The sequence below is a fragment of the Cloeon dipterum genome, chromosome 4 (assembly GCF_949628265.1).
Source record: "Cloeon dipterum chromosome 4, ieCloDipt1.1, whole genome shotgun sequence".
NCBI classification, from domain to species: Eukaryota; Metazoa; Arthropoda; class Insecta; order Ephemeroptera; family Baetidae; genus Cloeon; species Cloeon dipterum.
This window is the reverse complement of record NC_088789.1, coordinates 23,854,084-23,874,401: the sequence shown is the minus strand read 5'-3', so window position 1 is coordinate 23,874,401 and position 20,318 is coordinate 23,854,084. Positions and strand designations below refer to the sequence as shown.

At 36.9% G+C, this 20,318-nt stretch overlaps 1 protein-coding gene across 1 annotated transcript in view; it reads right to left on the bottom strand.

The window, feature by feature from the left end:
* The window catches only part of ap (apterous), a 55,027-nt gene that overhangs the window by 27,593 nt on the left and 7,116 nt on the right, over positions 1 to 20,318 (bottom strand). The window contains exon 2 of the mRNA XM_065489011.1: positions 10,758 to 11,254. Coding sequence (XP_065345083.1) covers positions 10,758 to 11,254 — 497 coding nt within the window. The remainder of the gene's footprint in view (positions 1 to 10,757; positions 11,255 to 20,318) is intronic.

Sequence of the window (20,318 nt, the reverse complement as noted above, 5' to 3'; positions counted from 1 at the left end):
GATTACACACGAAACATCATCATCAACGGCGCAGATGAAACACACACATATCATGAAAAGGCTCGCGGACAGATCGGCGTCCACTTCCGCTACGTTTTTTTTTTTTTATGTCGAACACAAACGTGCCGATTGTGGATGGCATGTTTGCGGTCTGACTGGCGTGCATGATGCTGCTGCTGCGCCCAAAAATACGTATTATTACTATCATGTGGTCCGGCTAAGAGTGATTTAGCCAGCGAATTGGCCCCTGAGCGCAGGAAGCAGCAGAATTACGTGTGTGTGTACGAGGCGCTCGGGAAATAATCGAGCTGGCGCTGGCACACGCAATGAGACCCGAAACACATGTAATGCGCGCGGTAATTATGCTTTTTCAAAGCCGCACCGATGACAAAATTATCTCTCGCATGCGACCAGAAAGCGCTCTCGGCCAAAACTACAAAAACTTTTTGCCTCGTCGGGGGATTCCTCCTTTTCACGGAACTCGGCGAGCCAGCTGCCAAATGCTTTTACACCCTGCACACACACATATTCATATACAGGAATCCGCTTTTGAATATTCACTACTTGCCTTTTAAGTCGGCACGGCAGAACCGCCTTTGTGATTATACATATTTCGTTCATAATTGCGGTCTCAGACGCTAATTTGGACGCTGATGTCTTACTTGCAATCCGTGCGACTTCCTCAATCGCATGAAAATTTTCGCGGACCGCCTTTTGCTTAATTGCACATGTATATTTCCAACGCTAATTGCACGCGGAGATGTAAAAGAATTCTGTATAACGTCAAGATGTCAACCTGAAGCTCTTTGGACAGCTTCATACATAAAACTGCATTTTCTTCCGGATTGCTCTTTATAATTACTGGTCAGTTTATGCATTCAAGGTTTTGAGTGTCAGTAAAACAATTTTGGACTGCTGCTAGAAACACTGACTCATCTAAAAATTGAAGCTGCACATGGAGTTGATAATATTTTGTTTCCTAGAAGATCGTCGCCCATTCTCACATGCTTCCTTTTTGTAATTGCCCTGTGGTACTGTATAATGTATTTTGACTAAATGTGAGAATAAACAAACATATATAAAAAATATACCTTTAGTAAAATCCGAGATTGCCAAGAGACATGTCATATTATCTCAAATAAACAAACCAGCTTGAAAGCTAAGATATTTCAAAATTAGGGGATTGGACTGTTGTGCCCTCTGTTAGCTAATTGCAGAAAAAAATACACAACAAATTAAAATGAGGCAGTTTGCCAATTGGGAAAGTCCTTAAAAGTGTTTGGAGCTATCAACTGTTGGCACTACCGTTCATTTGCATTTTTAGTCTTAATTACCAGTTGTTTAAACCCTCAGTGTTTGAAGCCGCCAACAGATGGCGCCACTTTATACTTCCATAATAAATTTAATTTTAAGGCACTTCCACTGCGATTTTAAACTCAATCTTGTCAAAGTGCATTTTTTACTTAAAATGATTTCTTCTGATGTTCTGAAAACCAAAATCGGTTAATCCAATGAGCGTAGAATCACGAAAAACAATTTTTTAAAATATAAAATCTTTTCCGACGTTTCTACGGCGATTGGCTTGACCGATTTTGGTTTCCAGCACGTCAAAAGAAAGCATATTAAATCAAGAATGCAGAGTAGCAGGATTGAGTCTGAAATCATAGAGGAAGTGCCTTAAAATTAAATTTTATACGACAGTATACGGTGGTGCCATCTGTTGGCGGCTTCGAACACAGAGGGTTTATGCAGCTTGAGAATTCAACATTGATTTCAGATTAAATCCTTCTAATTATTCAAAGATTATTTTTAATTCTGTCGATTAGCAGAAAAGCAGGTGAACTATGAAACGAACCGATTCAGCGCTTTTTGAAATCTTAATCTGCTGAGAGCTGGCTTCTTTAGAATTGCGTGCTTTCATCTCCTAAAAAGTAATGTGCCTTTGCAGCAAGTGGCGAAAAAAATAAAGCGAATGCCAAATTTCAACAGTAAATAAATCAAGATTTGGCAGCAAACTCAATTATTCTATTCTTAACCTCTGCGCGCGCTATTCATGAACTCGCAATGCGGCAACAGCATATACACACACACAGCACGCGCGTGTGTTGCCACTGATAGGCGCTCGCATTCATTAAAATCTTTAATTAATACATGTAAATCAATTTGGGCCTGCATTTTATCTGCTTCATATCGGCAGCCGGGAACGGGCCGCGAGCCGGAGACCAGCGCCAATGGAACACCCACTTCCTCGTCGATTCATTCATAAAAATCCCATTTTCCTCGGGTGTTGAGTTTCAACAACAACAATTAAATTCACCCATCAACATCTCGGACGCTTATCACACGGCCGGAAAGTAATTTGACGCGTGATTTGCCTTGCGTTACTAAATATTTTCACCTGTCTATTTACTTTGGCGTCTCTTTTTCGAGATATTTATATGCACAACATCCTCATTCTATAAATAGAATATTTTTAGATTCTAGGATTGTTATTTTTAGCTGAATCAAATATTTATGGACTGTTTCAAAGCGTGCAAAATCTATGAACTGTGGAAAATGGGGTATTTTTGTAATTTTTTTTCTAATATGTGAAATAATGTAAAAAAGTTGTATTTTTTCTGACACAACGTCCGGTGAATTTTTAATTTGATAGTAAATAACATTGTGTGAATGACTTGTAACCATATTTTAAATTTTGGTCAAAGATTTAGAGATTTTATTGAAAAATGATATTATATGACTGTAGAGACGTTTCAAATTAAACATTAGCTGTATTTTTAATCAATTGTTAGGGGTTCGCTATTTTTATATCTTCGTCAATTGCAGCTTAAATTGTAGGTCCAATAATAATACAAATTAAATTGAAGCATCACCACTAAAACTCTTTTAAAATTTAAAATAAATCAAACAAATTTTTTAATAAAATTGTTGCAAGTACAAAAATAATGTCACTGCTTATATGTATTTAATTTTTCATTGCTAAACACATGTCTTAAGTTTTTGCATGTGTATAAGATTACATCCGATTCGCGTCATAAGCATTTTACGAAAGACAATGCTGTTGGTAGCGTGACAATGGTTAAGTCCAGCGCGCGCGCGGCACAACTATGAGCCGGCTTGATACGATTGCGTGATTGCACCCTCGAAATTAGAATAAACTAACTGGCTGACAAGCGGCTGGCTGACTTTTTAGCAGGCTTGCTTTCGTTTGTCATACACACAAACAGGGGACAGCCAGCCCTATAGGGCAGGGCAGGAATGAATTTAACGCATCCCTGCGCTGTGTGTTTATACGTGGAAAACCGCATCTGCTGGGAAAATTTGTCGACGAGTTGACGAGATATACGACCCGTCGTAAAGTGCATGTCGCATGCAAGCGAAAAGGGAAACGACGGTGCGGCGGCAATTTCCGCGGTAATTTACAACGCGCGTTGATTTTTGACGTCTCCACGAAGAAGACCCGCTCGCAAACGGGGAAAAAATTAAATGTTAATAGGCATTAACAAACGAGGAAATTGAATTAAATTGGAAAAGTGTTGCTTCTCTGCTCGCGAAGATGTTTGCGCGGCGTCAGGTTAATTATAAACTTCTGTGCAAATTGAATTCGTGATTTCGACTGTCGTGGCGTGTGTGCGCGCGGAAGCAGTAAAATTAGAAAACAACTTTGTGTATATTGTGCCATGAAGAAATAATTGTATCTTCAGGAGAGTAAATTTTAATGGAATATTATTGCTAATGAACCATTATTTGCTCTGGAATCATCATAAAAATTTCATATAGAGAAAAAGGGAATTACAAACAGTATGAATTTGACTAACTTATAGTGTCACTGAATAAGAAATTGAATAATTTTGTAAACCCTCTAAAACCAAATTCGTTCTAAAATGTTCGAAAATCAAAAGATGACCTTTGTTTGCTACAGTTAAAATCAGAATTTTATTAATTTTCTCTAAATTGAACTGCACTTGATCCCATTTTCTTGGCAAATTTTTAATCCTCTCCTCGAGATCTATTCATCCCTTTAAGACACTTTTTGGGGAAACTATTTGTTGTTAAATAAAATACGATTTCAAGTAGGGAGACAGTCCTCACCCTTTTTGAGAAGTATAATGCACTTTTCCTATATACAAATTCACAAGGTCAATTTTGGCATTAAATAAATTCTTTTAAAGCTTACCTAACAGCTGTAACTGATTTACTCACAAACAAGAATTCACACCGTTTGCTGTCTGAAAATGCATCCGTCTGTCACAAATGTAAAATGTACAGTTTGTCATCCTCACTTGAATGCGTCATGAACCGCGCACAGTGTATAGCACACACACAATTGCTTTCACAAAAATGATGGGTGTACGATTGCATCATGTCAGCAGCCAGGCAGGCTTTGAATAGTTTCCTCTCGGAAACGGCTCGTTTGTAACCTTTTTTTCACAAACCGCAAACAGCGCGTGCATCCGATAACGAATCTCGAAGACAAGTCATTATCGGTAATCTACCGCTCGAGTAAATAAAGTACACCTTCGAGAGAGCGAGTGAGTGTGTGTGTGAGTGTGTGTATATAATTATCCATGCTCAAAACATGCTCCTGAAAAATAAACGTCATCCGTGACACTTTCTGCCGAGGACGACTAGGATTTTTCCAGCAACAGGACGTGAAATTTCCAGTCGTTGCATCAGGCGCGATAACGACGCCAAGCATTTTATCAATCTCGAGTTCTCCACTCGTCGGTCAAACGCCCGCCAAATTCACAATAGGCGGTTTCGTGACATTTTTCTCCGTCTCTTTTTTACCCACTTGCGTCGAGCGAAAAACGAGCCAGATTAAAATCTCGCGCGCAGCACCCGTTTGAATGCATTGTGGATTTGTGAGTGCGCGCAGCTTAACCGAGAGAAATTCACAAAGGCAGCAGACTTGACTGACATATTAAGATTTAAATCTGCATGGAGATCAGCGCGCCGAGAGAGAAAAATCGTGTGCTCATGCATTAACGCCTCCGTCTTTCTGCGCGTGCAAAAAACACCGCAAACAAAGGCGCATGCTTATGCAAAGTTGGTTTTGCTAAGTTCATTATTGTGTTCGAATAGCGTCTGCTGGCCGGATTATTTATTTTAATCTGCGTTTACCGCGAATACACGACACTCGGGAAATGTTGAAAAGACACTTTCTTCACGGCTTTACAGACTTTTGACCTCGAATCTCCCGCAATAGTAAAAAAACAATAATATTTTGAAAATGCTTTTCAAGGGGTTTAAATGAGGACAAACAACCAACCAATAGGTGATATAGATGTGTTTTAGACTTATGTTTTTCGGTTGACAAGGAAATAATTTTATTTTAAAACAGTTCTTTGGTGGTATAAATTATTTTTGGAGGCATTTTAGTGTTTTTGTAAAGGAAATCCTGGTCTCTGCCAAAGTTTCACACAAATTTTGGGGTTTTCGAGTGTTTTGAACATTTTATAAGGAGAAAAATTAAACAGAGGGCAATAATTTATTTTTTTACGACCTTGCCGATTATTATACCTGTGATTTTGCTTTAGGATAATGATATCTAATATAATTATAACTATTAGCTGTAATTAGGTTTAGTTTGACGTATTTTAATAAGTCACCAATGTAAATATTGACTTAAACAAAATAAAAAACTATCTGAATCTGAATCTGAATCTTATTACTTATGATCTTTAATTATTTCTGGAGCGAAAATATCGGCAGCTCTGAGAATGAAATAAATCAATTTTAGCGATTTATTTACATTTTCTGGTTAAACGAATCAATTTAGTTTTTGTTTATTTTACAAAAAAAAAAACAATTTTGACTGCTTTTAACAATGTCGTTTTTTGCAGTATTGTTTTTCGCAATATCGTTTTACAGAAAAAAATCAAATTATAGCAAAACAAATTAATTAATAATTAATATCCCCTTGCCTATCTAAAGAACCATCAAATTTGTCAAAAAAAATCAATATTCAACTTTTTGATATTATATTTTCGACTCATTTAAGGAAAACTAATACATTGTTAATTTATGCAGTCATAAAAAATGCCAGCAGTGCCTCCTTATGCACTAAAAAAGGACATAAAAACGATTCGTATATATGTACTTCCTGGTCTGACCTAAAAAAGCAGCAGCAATTCTGTATTGAACCTCACTTATAGGTCGAACGAGTGAGTATGTATATTTAATTGTTTCATGCCACGGTGTCATTTCCTGTTTGTTATTTCTGTTAAACTTTTCACATTTTTTGCTGCTGCGTTGTCGAATGCACCCCAGTTCGAGCTGTGATTCCGAGAAATCGGCATCTTTCCTTTGACTTTTCCGAGCCAAAAAAGCAGCGTGTGTATATGTGCTGCAAACACGCCGCGCGGCGCGCGGAGGGAGAAAAATGTTGGCCGGCGCCGCGTGTGTTATTCCCATAGTCAGCCAGGCTTAAAAATGATATAACAGCCCGGCAATAATAATATTTATATCGTGACGGCCTGCACGAAAGCTGTTTCCTCGTATTTCAATGACAAAAACCACCGTCTAACACGAGATCTCCGAATTTTTGAGCTGCAGGTTAGCCGGCCGCCAGGGGACCGTACAAACTTTTGCAAGGGCATGTGTGTGTGAGCTGCAAAAGCACGAGACTTATATCGTTGCGAAAATTGAAAGGCGTGTGAGATGTCAACAAATATTTCATATCCTTGAAGTGAATTGCTCCATGTTAAACTCTTAAACTGGAATTGGAATTAAATTATTGTTATAGAAAATTTACTTTACATGCTGAATCAAAATATTTATTGCATTTAATAATAAAATTTGAAATTTAAGATTTCATACGCAAAACTTTAAATTCTCCAGTGGAAACTGTCTAAAAACATCAATAAAAATTATTATCTATATCAAAACCCCCCTGATTTTCAAATTTAAATTTTACCAATCGAATTTTGCAACCAATAATATTGAACAAACTCTCATAGTTTATTAAAAAAAATTCTGATTCCAACTAAAGATCTTTTCCTTAAAAATATATACTGTTTCAATCTCTATTTAAAAAACCCTTTGCTAGTAATATGGAAATTACTTTTCTTTTTAGAAATTTAAAGTCTGTCATTGTTTCTGATATTTCTTTTATTTTAAAAACATTTTTTTTGCTTTTCTCAGATTGTATTATTTTTCTGAAGCAATGCTTATCTCTGGGGCTGCTTCTGTCGAGCTTTCTATGCATCGCTACTGTTCACAGTTCCCACAAAGATAAAATTATCAAGTCAACGCCAGCAGATATATTGTGTTATTTATCATATTTCCAGCAGTTGAGATTTGCATTCGGCCGCTCACGGCTCTTCACGCAAGTGCATGCAAAGTATTCCTCCTTCGGGTCCACCTCGGCGGCGCCGGAGGCTATTTGTTTGTTTTCGGCAAAGCACAAATATAAATGTGCACGATTCTCATGATATTCACCCATGTTTGTTTACATTAATTACCACGCGCGGCGGGAGTGAACTATTCATAAAGCAATAAAATCGGCGGAAACTTGGGAAGATACGCGATCGACGTGCGCATGTATGCAAATGAGCTCCAGGGACAAAGACAAACGCGCTTCCTCGGTGCAATGGTAAGAAAGAGAAAAAAATGTGAAATTAATTAGCAAACGGGTCACTTTTCGGTGGATCCGAGCGCGTCGTCATGCCCTGGGATTTTATTCAAATGAGCGGCCGCGCTTATCAGTCGGAGGCAGCTTCCTCCGGGGTTATCGGTTGGCCCCCGGGGGGGTCGTGCTTGGCCAGCCAGCCAGCCAACGGCGTAGACTCGACCAGACACCAAGACTTGCTCGCCAAGTGTGCATAAACTTACACGCTATTAGCACAAAATTAGATCGAAAAACGCGATTCGACGGAAACTAAAACTCGTATAGTCTGTCCGGACGCAATAAAAATCTTGTTATTTTTTGCAAGGAATGCGAATCATATTTATTCCGCGTGAATGTGATTTATGGGGTGGAATGAGATGTTATTTGTTGTTTTGTTTGCTCCCGGTAATTTTTCCACTTATGGAGTTTAAAAGGTGGATTGCTAACTATATATGGTTTCCGGTATACCTACAAATAATGTTAGAATTAGAGGTCTCAGCCAGTTGCCGGTGAAAAAGGGTTAAAAATTAAAAGTGCAGGATAAAAAATGTCTTCCGGTCCTTCGGGCCGTTAAGCACTGTCAAACTTATATTTTAAAATACTGTCTGTCAGCCGCGCCAGCCGCCGGTGAAGTTGGCCAGCCACCGCCGCCACTGAGCAAATAATTTGGCTTAGCCACCGCCTTAAATCTCGCGGCTGAGACCTCTAGTTAGAATTAATTTAGTGTCAAAGAGTCAAGATTTGTGTGTGATGAGCAGTGATGAGTAAACTCTTATAGATGATATTTGAATTTATTTAATTTGAAGTATACTATTTGCCACAACAAATACATTAATTAATACACAGACATTTTTGTTATTGCAAAGTGATGAAAAGTTTTATTAAAATACTTGCACTTGTTTTAGATCAATCCCTATAGTATAAAGACATAATATATTTAAATTTAAAAATAAATAAATACGTTATTACTTTAATTAATAAATAATTTAAATAAAAAGTAAATACTCAGTCTCAATTTAAGGAAAAAATTAGTAATATCATTGTACTGATAAAAATGTTACATTTCTTTATATACAATTTTTATTTTAACCAAAATCTAAATATAATGTTAATATGTAGACAAATAGAAAGTTAAATTTTTATTTCAGTTAATATATGATGTAATTAATTCAATGAAAATTTCGTCTGTTTTATAAATTATGCTTTTGCAAGCCGACTTTTCGTGATGAAATGAGTGTGTCTAATGCAAATGACTTTTGAACCGGACTACTTAATTATCCTCCCTCTCCACACCGGATTTTATATATTCAAGCAGTAGAATTCGCTGCGCAGCACAATTAATATTCAACAGCCCCATGACGAGATAATTAGCAATCGTTGCAACGAGAGCGAAGCTTGTAATCTCGATGAGCGCCGAGCTTTGATTTTCGAATTCACCGCGATTCCACTCTCCAATCGGCATAGAAACAATAATCCGTGCGTATATATGCGAGGATTAGGGAAAACTCGAGTGAAAAATGTGAAGCATGACTGGATGACATTATTATCTCTCATTCTCTCATTCTCTCTCTCTCGTGTGCGAGAGAGTGGAAGTCGGTAATAATGAGCCCAACCAGGCCGCGCGCATGCAGTGTTTGTATTATTTTACTTCTGCTCTCATCATGCTGCGTTCCGCCCGCGCATTTAAAATAAAGGCAGTGATGCGACCCGCCGCGTATTTATCGGGATAATGACCAGGAATCTGGGTCTGATTACGAGCCACGTGGGTGGTATCAAAGATAATACAATAATGTGTAATCACATCACTGCTTTTGGCGTGTCTCTGCTCTCGGCGCGGCCTCGCTCATCGAATCATGTTTTTTTTCCATTCCCAGCAGCAGCAGCATGAGAGAGAGAGCACACACAGCGGTGCAGCGCTCGTTCTTTCTGCTCTCATGAGAGCTAAGAGTGCAATCAGCATGATGAGGAGATAAACGTAGGCAAATGCATGCTAACTAGGCAGCCTGTGAATTTTCCTCGCAATTTTAAAAATAATTTAGCCTGCCAGTTCTCACAACAATTTTTGCTTTTAAAATAAGACATTTTTTCCTTTTTAACTGGATTTCTCTCATCCAAAATTCATTTGAAGAAAACGTTAATGACTATATTTTCCTCGAAAAATCAAGCAAAATCGTTGCAAAATGTGGGTTAGCAAAAAATATTGAAATTTTAAAACAACACAGCTTTCCTTTAGACAATCTAAAATTTATGAGATAATAATTTGTAATTTTTCATACTAATCCTGATCCAATGGATACATAATTTAAGGTCAACAGCCAAATTATCTTTTTTTTGTCTCGAATCTGATCTTGAAACCTTTGCTCTGCGCCGTATGGATTTCAGTGCTAGAAATTCTTTTGGTTCTTTTAAAACAATTGCTTTACGCTGATAATGTGGGTTTCGCAAAATCAATAAATCCAAAAACAATTCATCAAATTATTAGATAAACCTTCATACAGAGATTTTGAAGGGTACAAATTTATCATATTTATATTCATTATTTTAAAACAACTGAAAAATAATTTAAATTTTTTTCAATTCCACATTGAAAGTTGAAAAAAAGGTTAAATAAAAAAATATTAAAAAATTAGTAAATTTGTTTATTAAAAATGATGTAATTAATAGTACCAAATATATTTCTAGTTAAATTTAATTTGCTGTTTTAATTAAATTTTCAATAATATCTAAGGTTTTGTGTTGTTTCATTTCTCCGAAATAATAATTTAAATGGCGTGAATCATCCTGCTGCTCCTAATTTACAGAGCAGCATTTTTTTAACTTTTCGAGCAACGAAGTGCGTTGCAAGGAAAATGTCGTGACGTGGTGACAGTTTCTACAGATTTCCAAGCGGTTTCTAGCTCACAACAGGTTTGTGAGTATATATAAATTATGAAAAGAAATATCATTCTAACACTGGCAGCATAAAATTATACGACCAAGAATGGAAATTGTCACGAGCTCACACGCATAAAATATAACGAACGAACGAATCCGCGCACACGCGTGATGCATGCGGCACCTGCTGGCTAGCGAGAAACCTGTCATCATTGACTTTGACTAAGAGGGCATGAGCAGAGAGAGAGAGAGAAAAAAAAAATAAACCTACCTGTAGTAGTCCTTTTTGCAGTAGATATTGCCATCCCTTGCAAAACACGTGACCTCACCGTCGAGAGCCTGTCTGCATTGAGAGCATTGCAAACAGGTGACATGCCATTTACGATCGACGGCCAAGAGGTAGTAGCGATCGCAGATACGTGATCCACATCCTGCGCAGGTGACGGCCGCGTTGTTTTCTTGTTCCATCTTGCATTGCGCGAGCGGAGCCGGCGGAGCCGCCACGCACTGCTGCTGCGCCGGCGGAGGAGACGACGCGGACGCACCCTTTGCTCCGCCGCCGCCGCCGAACTCGGAGAAGCGGCAGCACGACGACGCACTCAGCAAGCCGCTCGTGTTGTTGTTGTCCGTGGTGGTGGTGGTGCTGGCAGCCGAGGAACACCCTTCGCCCTCGCCCCCCGACGACGAATCCGAGTGCACCGGCAGGTTCGGCGACAGGTCCCGCGAGGGGTCGTACGCTGGACCTATTGTGTAGCGCTCATGCTGCTGCTGCAAAAATAAAAAGCGAAACGTTTTTATTAAAAATTACAAATTACCTAATGAAGGTGGATTCAAACTGAACTCTAATACATGTTTTTCCAAGTTTTTTGTATTTTTTTTTTTACAACATCTTTGAAGCTTTCTTAGGTGCCGAAATATCTCCATTTCTATTAATTCCGACAGATCTTTTGTTTGTATGGATTTATTTCCTTTTATCATTAAAATGAACATCCAGTACAATCCAATTTTAATTGGTCTCTTGAACTGAAGGATTAAAAAATCGATTTAGAAGGGAAATATTAAAGTTGGCTATTTTAGTCACAAGTTTCTAAAAATCCCAAAAAAAGCTGGGGCGCAAAATTTTTAAGCCGCAGAAGTATAGTTTTTACCAGCTGATGCCTCATCCTTGGAAAAGAACATGATACAGAGGAAAATAAATTTAAAAAAATAAAAAGGCATACAAAAATTAGAAAAGGCTGAGATAATAAATGCTTTAATGTATACAGAAATATAAGAATATGTTTAAAATTTTTAAGAACATATTTTAATACTTAACCAAATTGCTAATATATTTTAAAAAGCCGAGAAAAAATAATTAAAAAATACGCTTGTTATATTAATTTTTATCTATTCTACTGGTGCATTTTCTATTTTGTATAATTTAATAAATTTTACACTTTTATTTTTAATTTATAAAATTTAAATAAAATCAAAATGATCGAGCTATGAAAAGAAATCCTACATAAATGATAATATGCCTTGCCCCATCTGCACAGTTAATTTGTATCAAGACAACATCACACCTTAGAGACACAATTATCAATTAGTAATCAAATCATTTGTCTGAAACAATGAAACCAAAACATCAACTTGTCACAGTTTATTGGCAGGATGATATAAATAATTTTAGATTTATCTAATTTCAGTCCCAAGCAAAGTACTAGAAAACCTCTTACGCATTGATTTACAGAATGCAACTTTGTCGCGATGTTAACATGCAAATTGCGATGCGTAGATGAAGATAAGGTGGTTAATGTGCAGAAAAACACATAAATCAATATGTTGCTTATACAACGTAAAGCGTTATGTCTGAGGAAATTAATTTACTGCTCGATAACAAACATTGATTTTCTATCATAGGACACAAAAATCATATTTTCATAAGTCAGTTGGAAATATTTGCTTAGTGGGCTGAGAGAAAAATAATAAAATAATACTTAAACTCGAATAAAATAACTAAATGCTCCAAATCAGGCATAAACCACTTTAAATAGTAAAAAAACACATCCAAAAATAATTCCATTACAGTTTTAAAGTGGTTTCAAATTTTTATGACAAAAGTTAAGTCCTCAAAATTGTCAAATATGTAAATTTTCTTTCAAAAATTCAACTAAAGATAATGAATTCATGCTTTTAAGGAAACCATATTTTTATCTTGGTCGTAAATTTTTAATAATACGCCTCTCCAAAATTAAATTTAAATTTTAGTTCCTTGTCTGGAAATGATTTCTCACATCTGAAAACCGATCACATATGCAACAGTTGTTCTTTTTAATAAGGAAATTTCAGTTGTATTTCCTTCTAATAAACACCCCATATAATATCGTTTGCGTGTATATTTAAATAAACCGTGGCGTCAATGCCGATGCGTAATGAGCTTTTCATTACAGCTGCTGTGCACGCCTGCATTTAATTCAAATTCCTGGCAGTAAAACCAGGCGAGGAATTTTCTTTTCGCCGCAGCATCGCCGACGCGCGCAATGAAATGAAAAGTGCGTGTGAATAAATAAATATTATGATGAAGCCGGCTTGTTGTTTTCCTGAAGCGCGGCGCAAGCAATAAGTATGTCACAGCGCGCGGCACTCCATATAAATACACGAACGAACGAACCAACGTGTATACCGCTCTTGAGACTCGTACGTGCACATGAATGCGCGGCTCTTTGCCAGGGAGTTTTTCAGGGGGCAACTTTTTAAGCCTCTAAGCTATTCGTCATCATCGCCGCTCAGCAAAGTAAAAAGCAAGCGCCAGTGTGATTTCTATTTCAACCGGCTCACTATTTGATACACTTGCATGTTTATTTATATTCAACACCAACTTTCTTTGCTGCGTTCGTTTCCATACGATACGAACACACATGTAAGCGGGTTTTCATATCAAGGAAATGACTTTTTTAAAATAATTTTGGGAATTTTCATCGATAACCTCAAAATTCTGGAGATAGCTTATATGGCCACATGACTATTTTCAATTTAAACTAAAAATCCGAAATTCTTTATAGAAAGAAATGTAAAATATTAAACCAATAGCCATGATTTTTTTTATAGATTCGATGATTTATGTAGAGAACGTAAGGCGTCTTTTATTAGGTAACTATTGATTATATAAAGTAATTACTTTAGATTCTTCCTGTCATATTGTTTGGTACAAAATTATAATGTCTTATAAAGAGTGTATATTTATTAGATTTAAATTATTTTTTTTAATACAATTATAAAATTAGTCTAAATTTTCTGCTAATTTTCGATTATTATGTTAAAAAGGTTAAAATATATTATAGAATTACAATAATATTTTTATTAAAAGCAGTGTATTTAAAAACACGAAATATTTTTTAAGTAAAAATTTGATTGGCTGTTTTAAGTAAATTTTAAAAGCTGTTTTGGGTTTCGTTGTTTTATTTCTTTGAAGTTAACATTAAAATGGCATGAATCATCCTGCTGCTTCTAATTTACAGAGCAGAAATTAAACAGAAATTTATGCAAAAATCGAAAATCAACCCTTTGTTAGGGATACTGGCAATGGGCGCTGCCACAGTGACAAAACAATGGAAGAACTCCGTAAAACATTAACAAACTAAAAAGGTTTTGCACGTGCAAAATATTTTCGATTATATTATTTTTTGTCCTATGAGCTAGAAGCCCCTAAAAACTGATTTTAAAATTAAAATGCGTTTTCTCAATAATTCGATGAAGGAAATAATTATGACATATTGCTACATAAATCTCTGAAAACAAGCATGTTTATGCTGGATACCCCGTCTAAAAATGTATTAGTGATTTTTCACGCAGAACGTTCTGATTTATATTTTCAGTAAAAACTGCGCGGTGGTGGTCGTAATTCAATTGAAATATGAACAGATTTAATCGATCGGAAAAACGCACGGCGATATTTATTGCAAGTGCCAAGGACGGCACTTCAATTAGCCTGCAGCCAAGTGGCGATTTTAATCACTTGCAGATCGCCTGCATGAGATAAAAATTTATTTTCCCGCGCTGATAAATTACTCTCGGCTCTCAGCCTATAGGGAACCTGTTTTTGAGTTACGTCAAAAATTTTCAGAGCCAGCAACCTCTCTCGGCCGGCCGGCTTTTTACTCCTGCTCTCTCTCTTACTCATTTGCGATGCTGCAGAGGACTGTGAGCGCATTAAAACAGCAGAGTGAGTGAGTGAGAGACGGGTTTGTATAAATTTTAAAACACACACAATCTCTCGGCTGCGGACCGAGTTTTTTTATACCCATTCATTGACAGCTTACATAAGAGCGTGACATGGGACCTCAATGATTATTCCAGCTCACGTTTTATTTTTCAAAGTAAAACTCTTGAAAATGCTGTGTGCTGCGCGTACAGACAGAACATACGGCACTTTAAAAGACGACGAGACGCCGGCGACGGCGCAAAAAAGCGGCAGTCGAGACAAATAACCTGCAAATCGCGCACCGTGCACCGTGCAGCCACCGATAACGAAAAAGGGATGGCAAAAATTGGCCACTTTCGTGACAATGCACCCTCGATTTCGTTTTTAATTGAATTAATTATCAGACATTAATATTTGATTCTAATTTTGCAGCATTACTTTTGTCTATTTAAAATTAATTTATTTATGATATTCAACATGTCAACAGGAAAATGAGAGAAGCTGGCAGTAAGGCTTGAATTTTGATTTCAAATAATGAAAAATTGCATACCCCTAAAATTTATAAATGAAAATACTCAAAAGCATTTATTTCAGAGTATTGGCCAATTTTTATTTTAATATCATAAATACATATTACATTTAAATTTAACATTTTAAAAAATAATTGAATTTAAAATAAATTTTTAAAATTTAAAATAAAAAACAGTTTTTAATTCAAGTAAAAATGTATATAAATGAATTTGTGTTTATATTTATTTGTTCTACATATTCAGTAAATGATTGTGAGTATCCGCTTTTCGACTTTCAACCGGTGCCCTTTTAAAGAGAGGGTCGAAACTCGAGTCGCCAGGCATGCGAGTGGTTGGCGAGCAATTTGTCAAACGGCTCGACGATAAATCAAATCGGCCGCCGCCGCGTGAGTTGTTGGCACTCGAGAAAAGAAAAGAATCGCGCGGCCGGGCACTCGCTGTCGCAAAAATGCAACTCCTCATTCCTAGAAGAGCCGGGATGAATGATCACAATCAACACCTCGCTGCTGCTGCTGCATGTACAGCTCGCGCCGCGGTCCAAAACATACACGCTACTTGGCAAAAAGCAGCAGAGCAGTGCTCACACTCGCAGCTATTTAGATGCGTTTCTCCTGCTAATATGTGTGAACGGCGGCGGATGCAGCAGATGTTAATAGTGTGCTGCTCACACAAAAGCAAAAAAGCTGGGCCGTCGCCACCAACAACAGTGCAAAAAATGCCACGATCCTCTTCATAATTTTGGCCTCTCTCCCTTTCTACACTACACACATATTTTAACCATTAAGACTATTCTTGAAACCAACCATAGTCTTTTTGGGTGGTTTGAATTCTTTTCCTGGCTCAGTTTTTCCTTGAGTGACTGCAAAACCAGTGTTTTGAACTTAACATTTTCGACATTCCATTCACAATTATTCGCGTATCTCTCCATGAATGTTTATTAAAACGACTGCTTATAATTTTTTCCTAATTTAATATAGTTTAGTGTTTTAAATAATGTTTTTTACAAAGCATACAATTCTCTCCGATATATGGCCTTGTCTTAAATTATATTCACTAGATTTTTTGCATTTTGAACAGAAAGTAAAATTATAAAACATTTTATTAAATAAATTTGAAACAATATATTTATAATTTTATAATAATTTAATAAGATAAGTTTGTTTAATACCATTTTAATTCAATATAACAAAAATTTTCTAGAATGCGTAAACGGTACATACACTATATTTAGGCAAATTTAAATTTATTATGTTATAATTGACTTAAATCATTAATAATCAATAAATAATCTCAATCACAAGCACAATACCATATTTACAGCGAAATTCTGAATTAATGTCAATTTTTAGTTCCAAAATAATACTCTCCAGGAATCGGAAAGAGCTTGCAATTAGATTCCGTTCTGATAAAAAGTTTGCATACTTATCAAGCGGTGTGCACTGTCTCCTTTTAGAAAATCAGGATATATTATGGCAAATTTACCTAACCTAATTATTACCATTGGATAGATAATTTAACGACGAGAAGAATTAAAATCAAGTGAAAAATAGCGGACAAACACTGTTTTATTTTTCGAGGAATTGGCAAAAATTTGAAATTAAATTTGTTAATTTCATTCCCGATTTGACTATTGCACAATTTATTGATGAATTTTTCTGTGGACTTTTAAATCCAAAAATTCTAGAAGTAGAAATTCAGAATGATGAAAACCAATTTAATTAAGCGAATAATAATGTATTGCACACCAATATGTACTAGAATTTTTTTTTTAAATATATTTTAAGATTTAATAATTGACAAATTTAATTGCAGCAATTGAAAATAAAACAGTGAAAAAAGTTAAACGCCAAATTGCGCGAGCCTCGCCGCAAAACAACTCATATTTTTATCTAATTATTTCGGTTCATTGGTAGCATTGAACTCACATCAATTAGTTGCCCTTGAGGTTGGTTTGGCCATTTCAAAATTGTGTATTCATTTGTCAAAGTTCCAACATCGTTATCAATTGACATTGAATTCTAACCTTGAACTTTGAGGTGCAGCATATATGTATTATCACCAAACGAGGGTTAACGTTTATTTAATATCCTAACCATTATTAAGTATGTCGAACATACTTTCCGAGCCATAAAAAACTAAAAGGCCCCCTTGTTAACGAGCTAATTGCTTTTGTAGAGGAAGTGCAATATAATAACGATGAGGCCCGCGCGCTGCAAATCTGAATTTAAAATATTTTTCTTGAATTTTCGTCTAATCTCTGATCTAATGTGCACGCCACTTGTCATGTTTTTCGAAGCCCATCAATTTCGCGAGCTGGCAGATCGGAATTTGTGATTTCGGAAGCTTTTTTTCCAGTTGGGCCACTCGAGTGGCGCTGCGTGTGTGCAGTTGTACAAAGTTTGTTGCACGACGATTGTCACACATCACAACTGGCTGGCTGGCTGCGAGTGTGTGTGTGTTGATTCATTAGAGCGTAACACTGTAAAAGTGTATTTCATGAACATCAAACCCGCAACAGCAGCCAGGCAGCCAGCCAGCCAGCATTATTTATGAAGCAAAGCAAGGCAGCAGCAGCAGCAGCGATGTGCTAAGAGTGTAAATTTTATTGCCGTTCGCTTCTTTCTATAAGGCATAAAAATCGACGCGCCGGAGCATTTTTTTCCAAGAAAGCCATTCGTAAAAATATTACTCCCTAAAAACTATTATTATTCTCAAAACACAATTATGGTTTTTACGACATTTTCATGCGAGGCGTGTGAGCAGCTAGCGTACATATCATTAGCAACTAGGATGCGACATGAAAAGTCGTGCGGAATCGCCAATCCGAAGAAGAAACAGAAAAAATAATGTTCAATGTCTGTGCATTATTTGTACATATATGTATATGCGTGTGTGTGTGTCCTTCTCGTCGGAAAGCTGCTACTTCATTGTGCGCCGCGAAGAGCTACTGGCTGCCACTCTACAAAAAGCCCTTATCGCCGCGGCCGCATAATATCCATTCAGCGGCCTTAATATACATACGAACACACATAACTCTTTTGACTCAAGCAGATCAAACGCCGTGCGCCGTGTGGATTTTATATGGCCCCTTTTAAGATTAACAAAGTGGACTTTCTTTATATGAGAACAGGCAGGCTGCTGTGAATGCGTCCGCGGCGATTCTCCTAGGTCAATACTGTGTGTGTCTCACTTCGAGACCTTTTCTCGACTGTGCGATAAGACCAAAAAAACTTTCTTGAAAAGTGGGCAGCCACTCTTTGTTCGAAATGAGTGTACAAACCAAATGAACATTGCTTCAAAGCAAAGATTCGCTCTAATAATAAATGATTAAAGAGACTCAACAATCGCAAGGTAAAACATGAGAGATTAAATTTTTGTAATTGCTTGACCCGGTCAAATTAAAAACAAAAAATCCGCAAACTTTAATTTGATTGATGAATTAAAAAATAAAATTGCTATCGAATCTAAAAAAAAATAACCGCTAAAGGAAAGTTAAGCCCCAAATTTATTCCAAAACCTTTTTTAGGTCATTAGGGTACCGATTTCATAGCTCTTTCAAGGTGGAAAAGAGCTGCTTGCAGATGGCATGACCGGTCATTTATAATTTTAAGGTTGTTTACCCCTAATTTCAGATTTCATCCAGCTTTTTAGAGTTTTCTGACGTGCAAATATAATCTTTGATGTGTTGAAAGCTAAATTCGTAATCTAGAAACTTGCGGGGAAAACCAATTATAGATTTTTTATTTTTTTCACAGCGTCTGGGAAAACCAATTAAATATTTTTCGCGTTTGAAATGCACAAAAGAAGAACTCAATCTTAAATTTGGAAATGTCTTACACCCCTAAATTTACAGTGGTTCCATCTGTTAATTGACATCAAACATAATTAATTTGCTAATTCACTTTATAAAATAAATATTTCCGCCTCCAAACTCTCGTTGATTACAAAATCCTTGCAATTTAAATAAATTTCCAAGATTTTGAAGAACAAAATACAAAAGAAACACCTATATAGTCTGGCCAAATTCTTTTCGGACAAAATATTTGTCCCTCCAAAAAGCCACAACACCGATTCCTCGATTCCTATGGTGACTTTCTTTATGTCATCCAGCATCCAGCGCGGATTTTCAATTTTCCCACGATTAGTGGATACATTATATTGCTGCTGCATCAGCCATTTCTCGCGACAACCGTTAGGCAAACACTCTCGGCGCGCGGTGACAAGCGCGTCACAGTTGCAGCACCAGCAGCGGGTCAATTGGCCGCGAATTAGTGGTTTCCAGCTGTTTAAAGGTCGTAAATTAGTCTGGAGAAAGAAATTCTTGCGGTGTGTGAATGAAAATTGGTGCATCGCCCTTTTCACGCGGTGTTTTCCCATGATCAATTTTTTTTGTATCAGCGCGCTCTTTCTCTCTGAGTGAAGCACGGCCATCGGTGCTCATGTACACCTCTCTCAAGCAGTCAATTATAATAGCTTCTGTGTATTGTGTGATTGTGTCGGCCCGTAAATTCATAGGCTTGGGAAAAATTAAGTGGGACGTGCTCATAATGGCCTGCCGAAGAACAAGCTAATTAACGAAATTATTACAAATCCTGCGCTTCCTCTTGCTCTCTGCGCTTGAAGCAGGCAAGCAGACGACAATTTGCTGATGTTTCGTGCTCGAATTTTAAGATTTATCGCGCTTATAGACGAACATAAATTCAGTGAGTTGAAATTAAAGGTTGTGTATGTGCGCTCTGCGTGTGTGTGCGATTTGCCAAACCGATAAGTGTCTGCAATTTTCTTAGCAATTAAGTGTTGTATGTGCGCGCGCGGTACACACCAATGCAAACATCGTTTGCGACAACACGCATTTTAGGCACTCATTGTGTTTGACAAGTGCCCCGTGTTGGCCTTCTCCGTTCATGGTGCAACACAGCGGATGAGACGATTGCCATGAAATATTATGTGAACACACACACACACACAGCTTTTTTTTATAAAAAAAAATAAATAATCGTGAAAGAGCAGTAAACGCGCGCGGTGGAGTCGTTGAATATTTATGATGCTTGATGAATATTTGTGGATGCATCATTTGTGTTTATGAGTGTCGAACTTCTTGGAATTGATCCACAATTTTTTA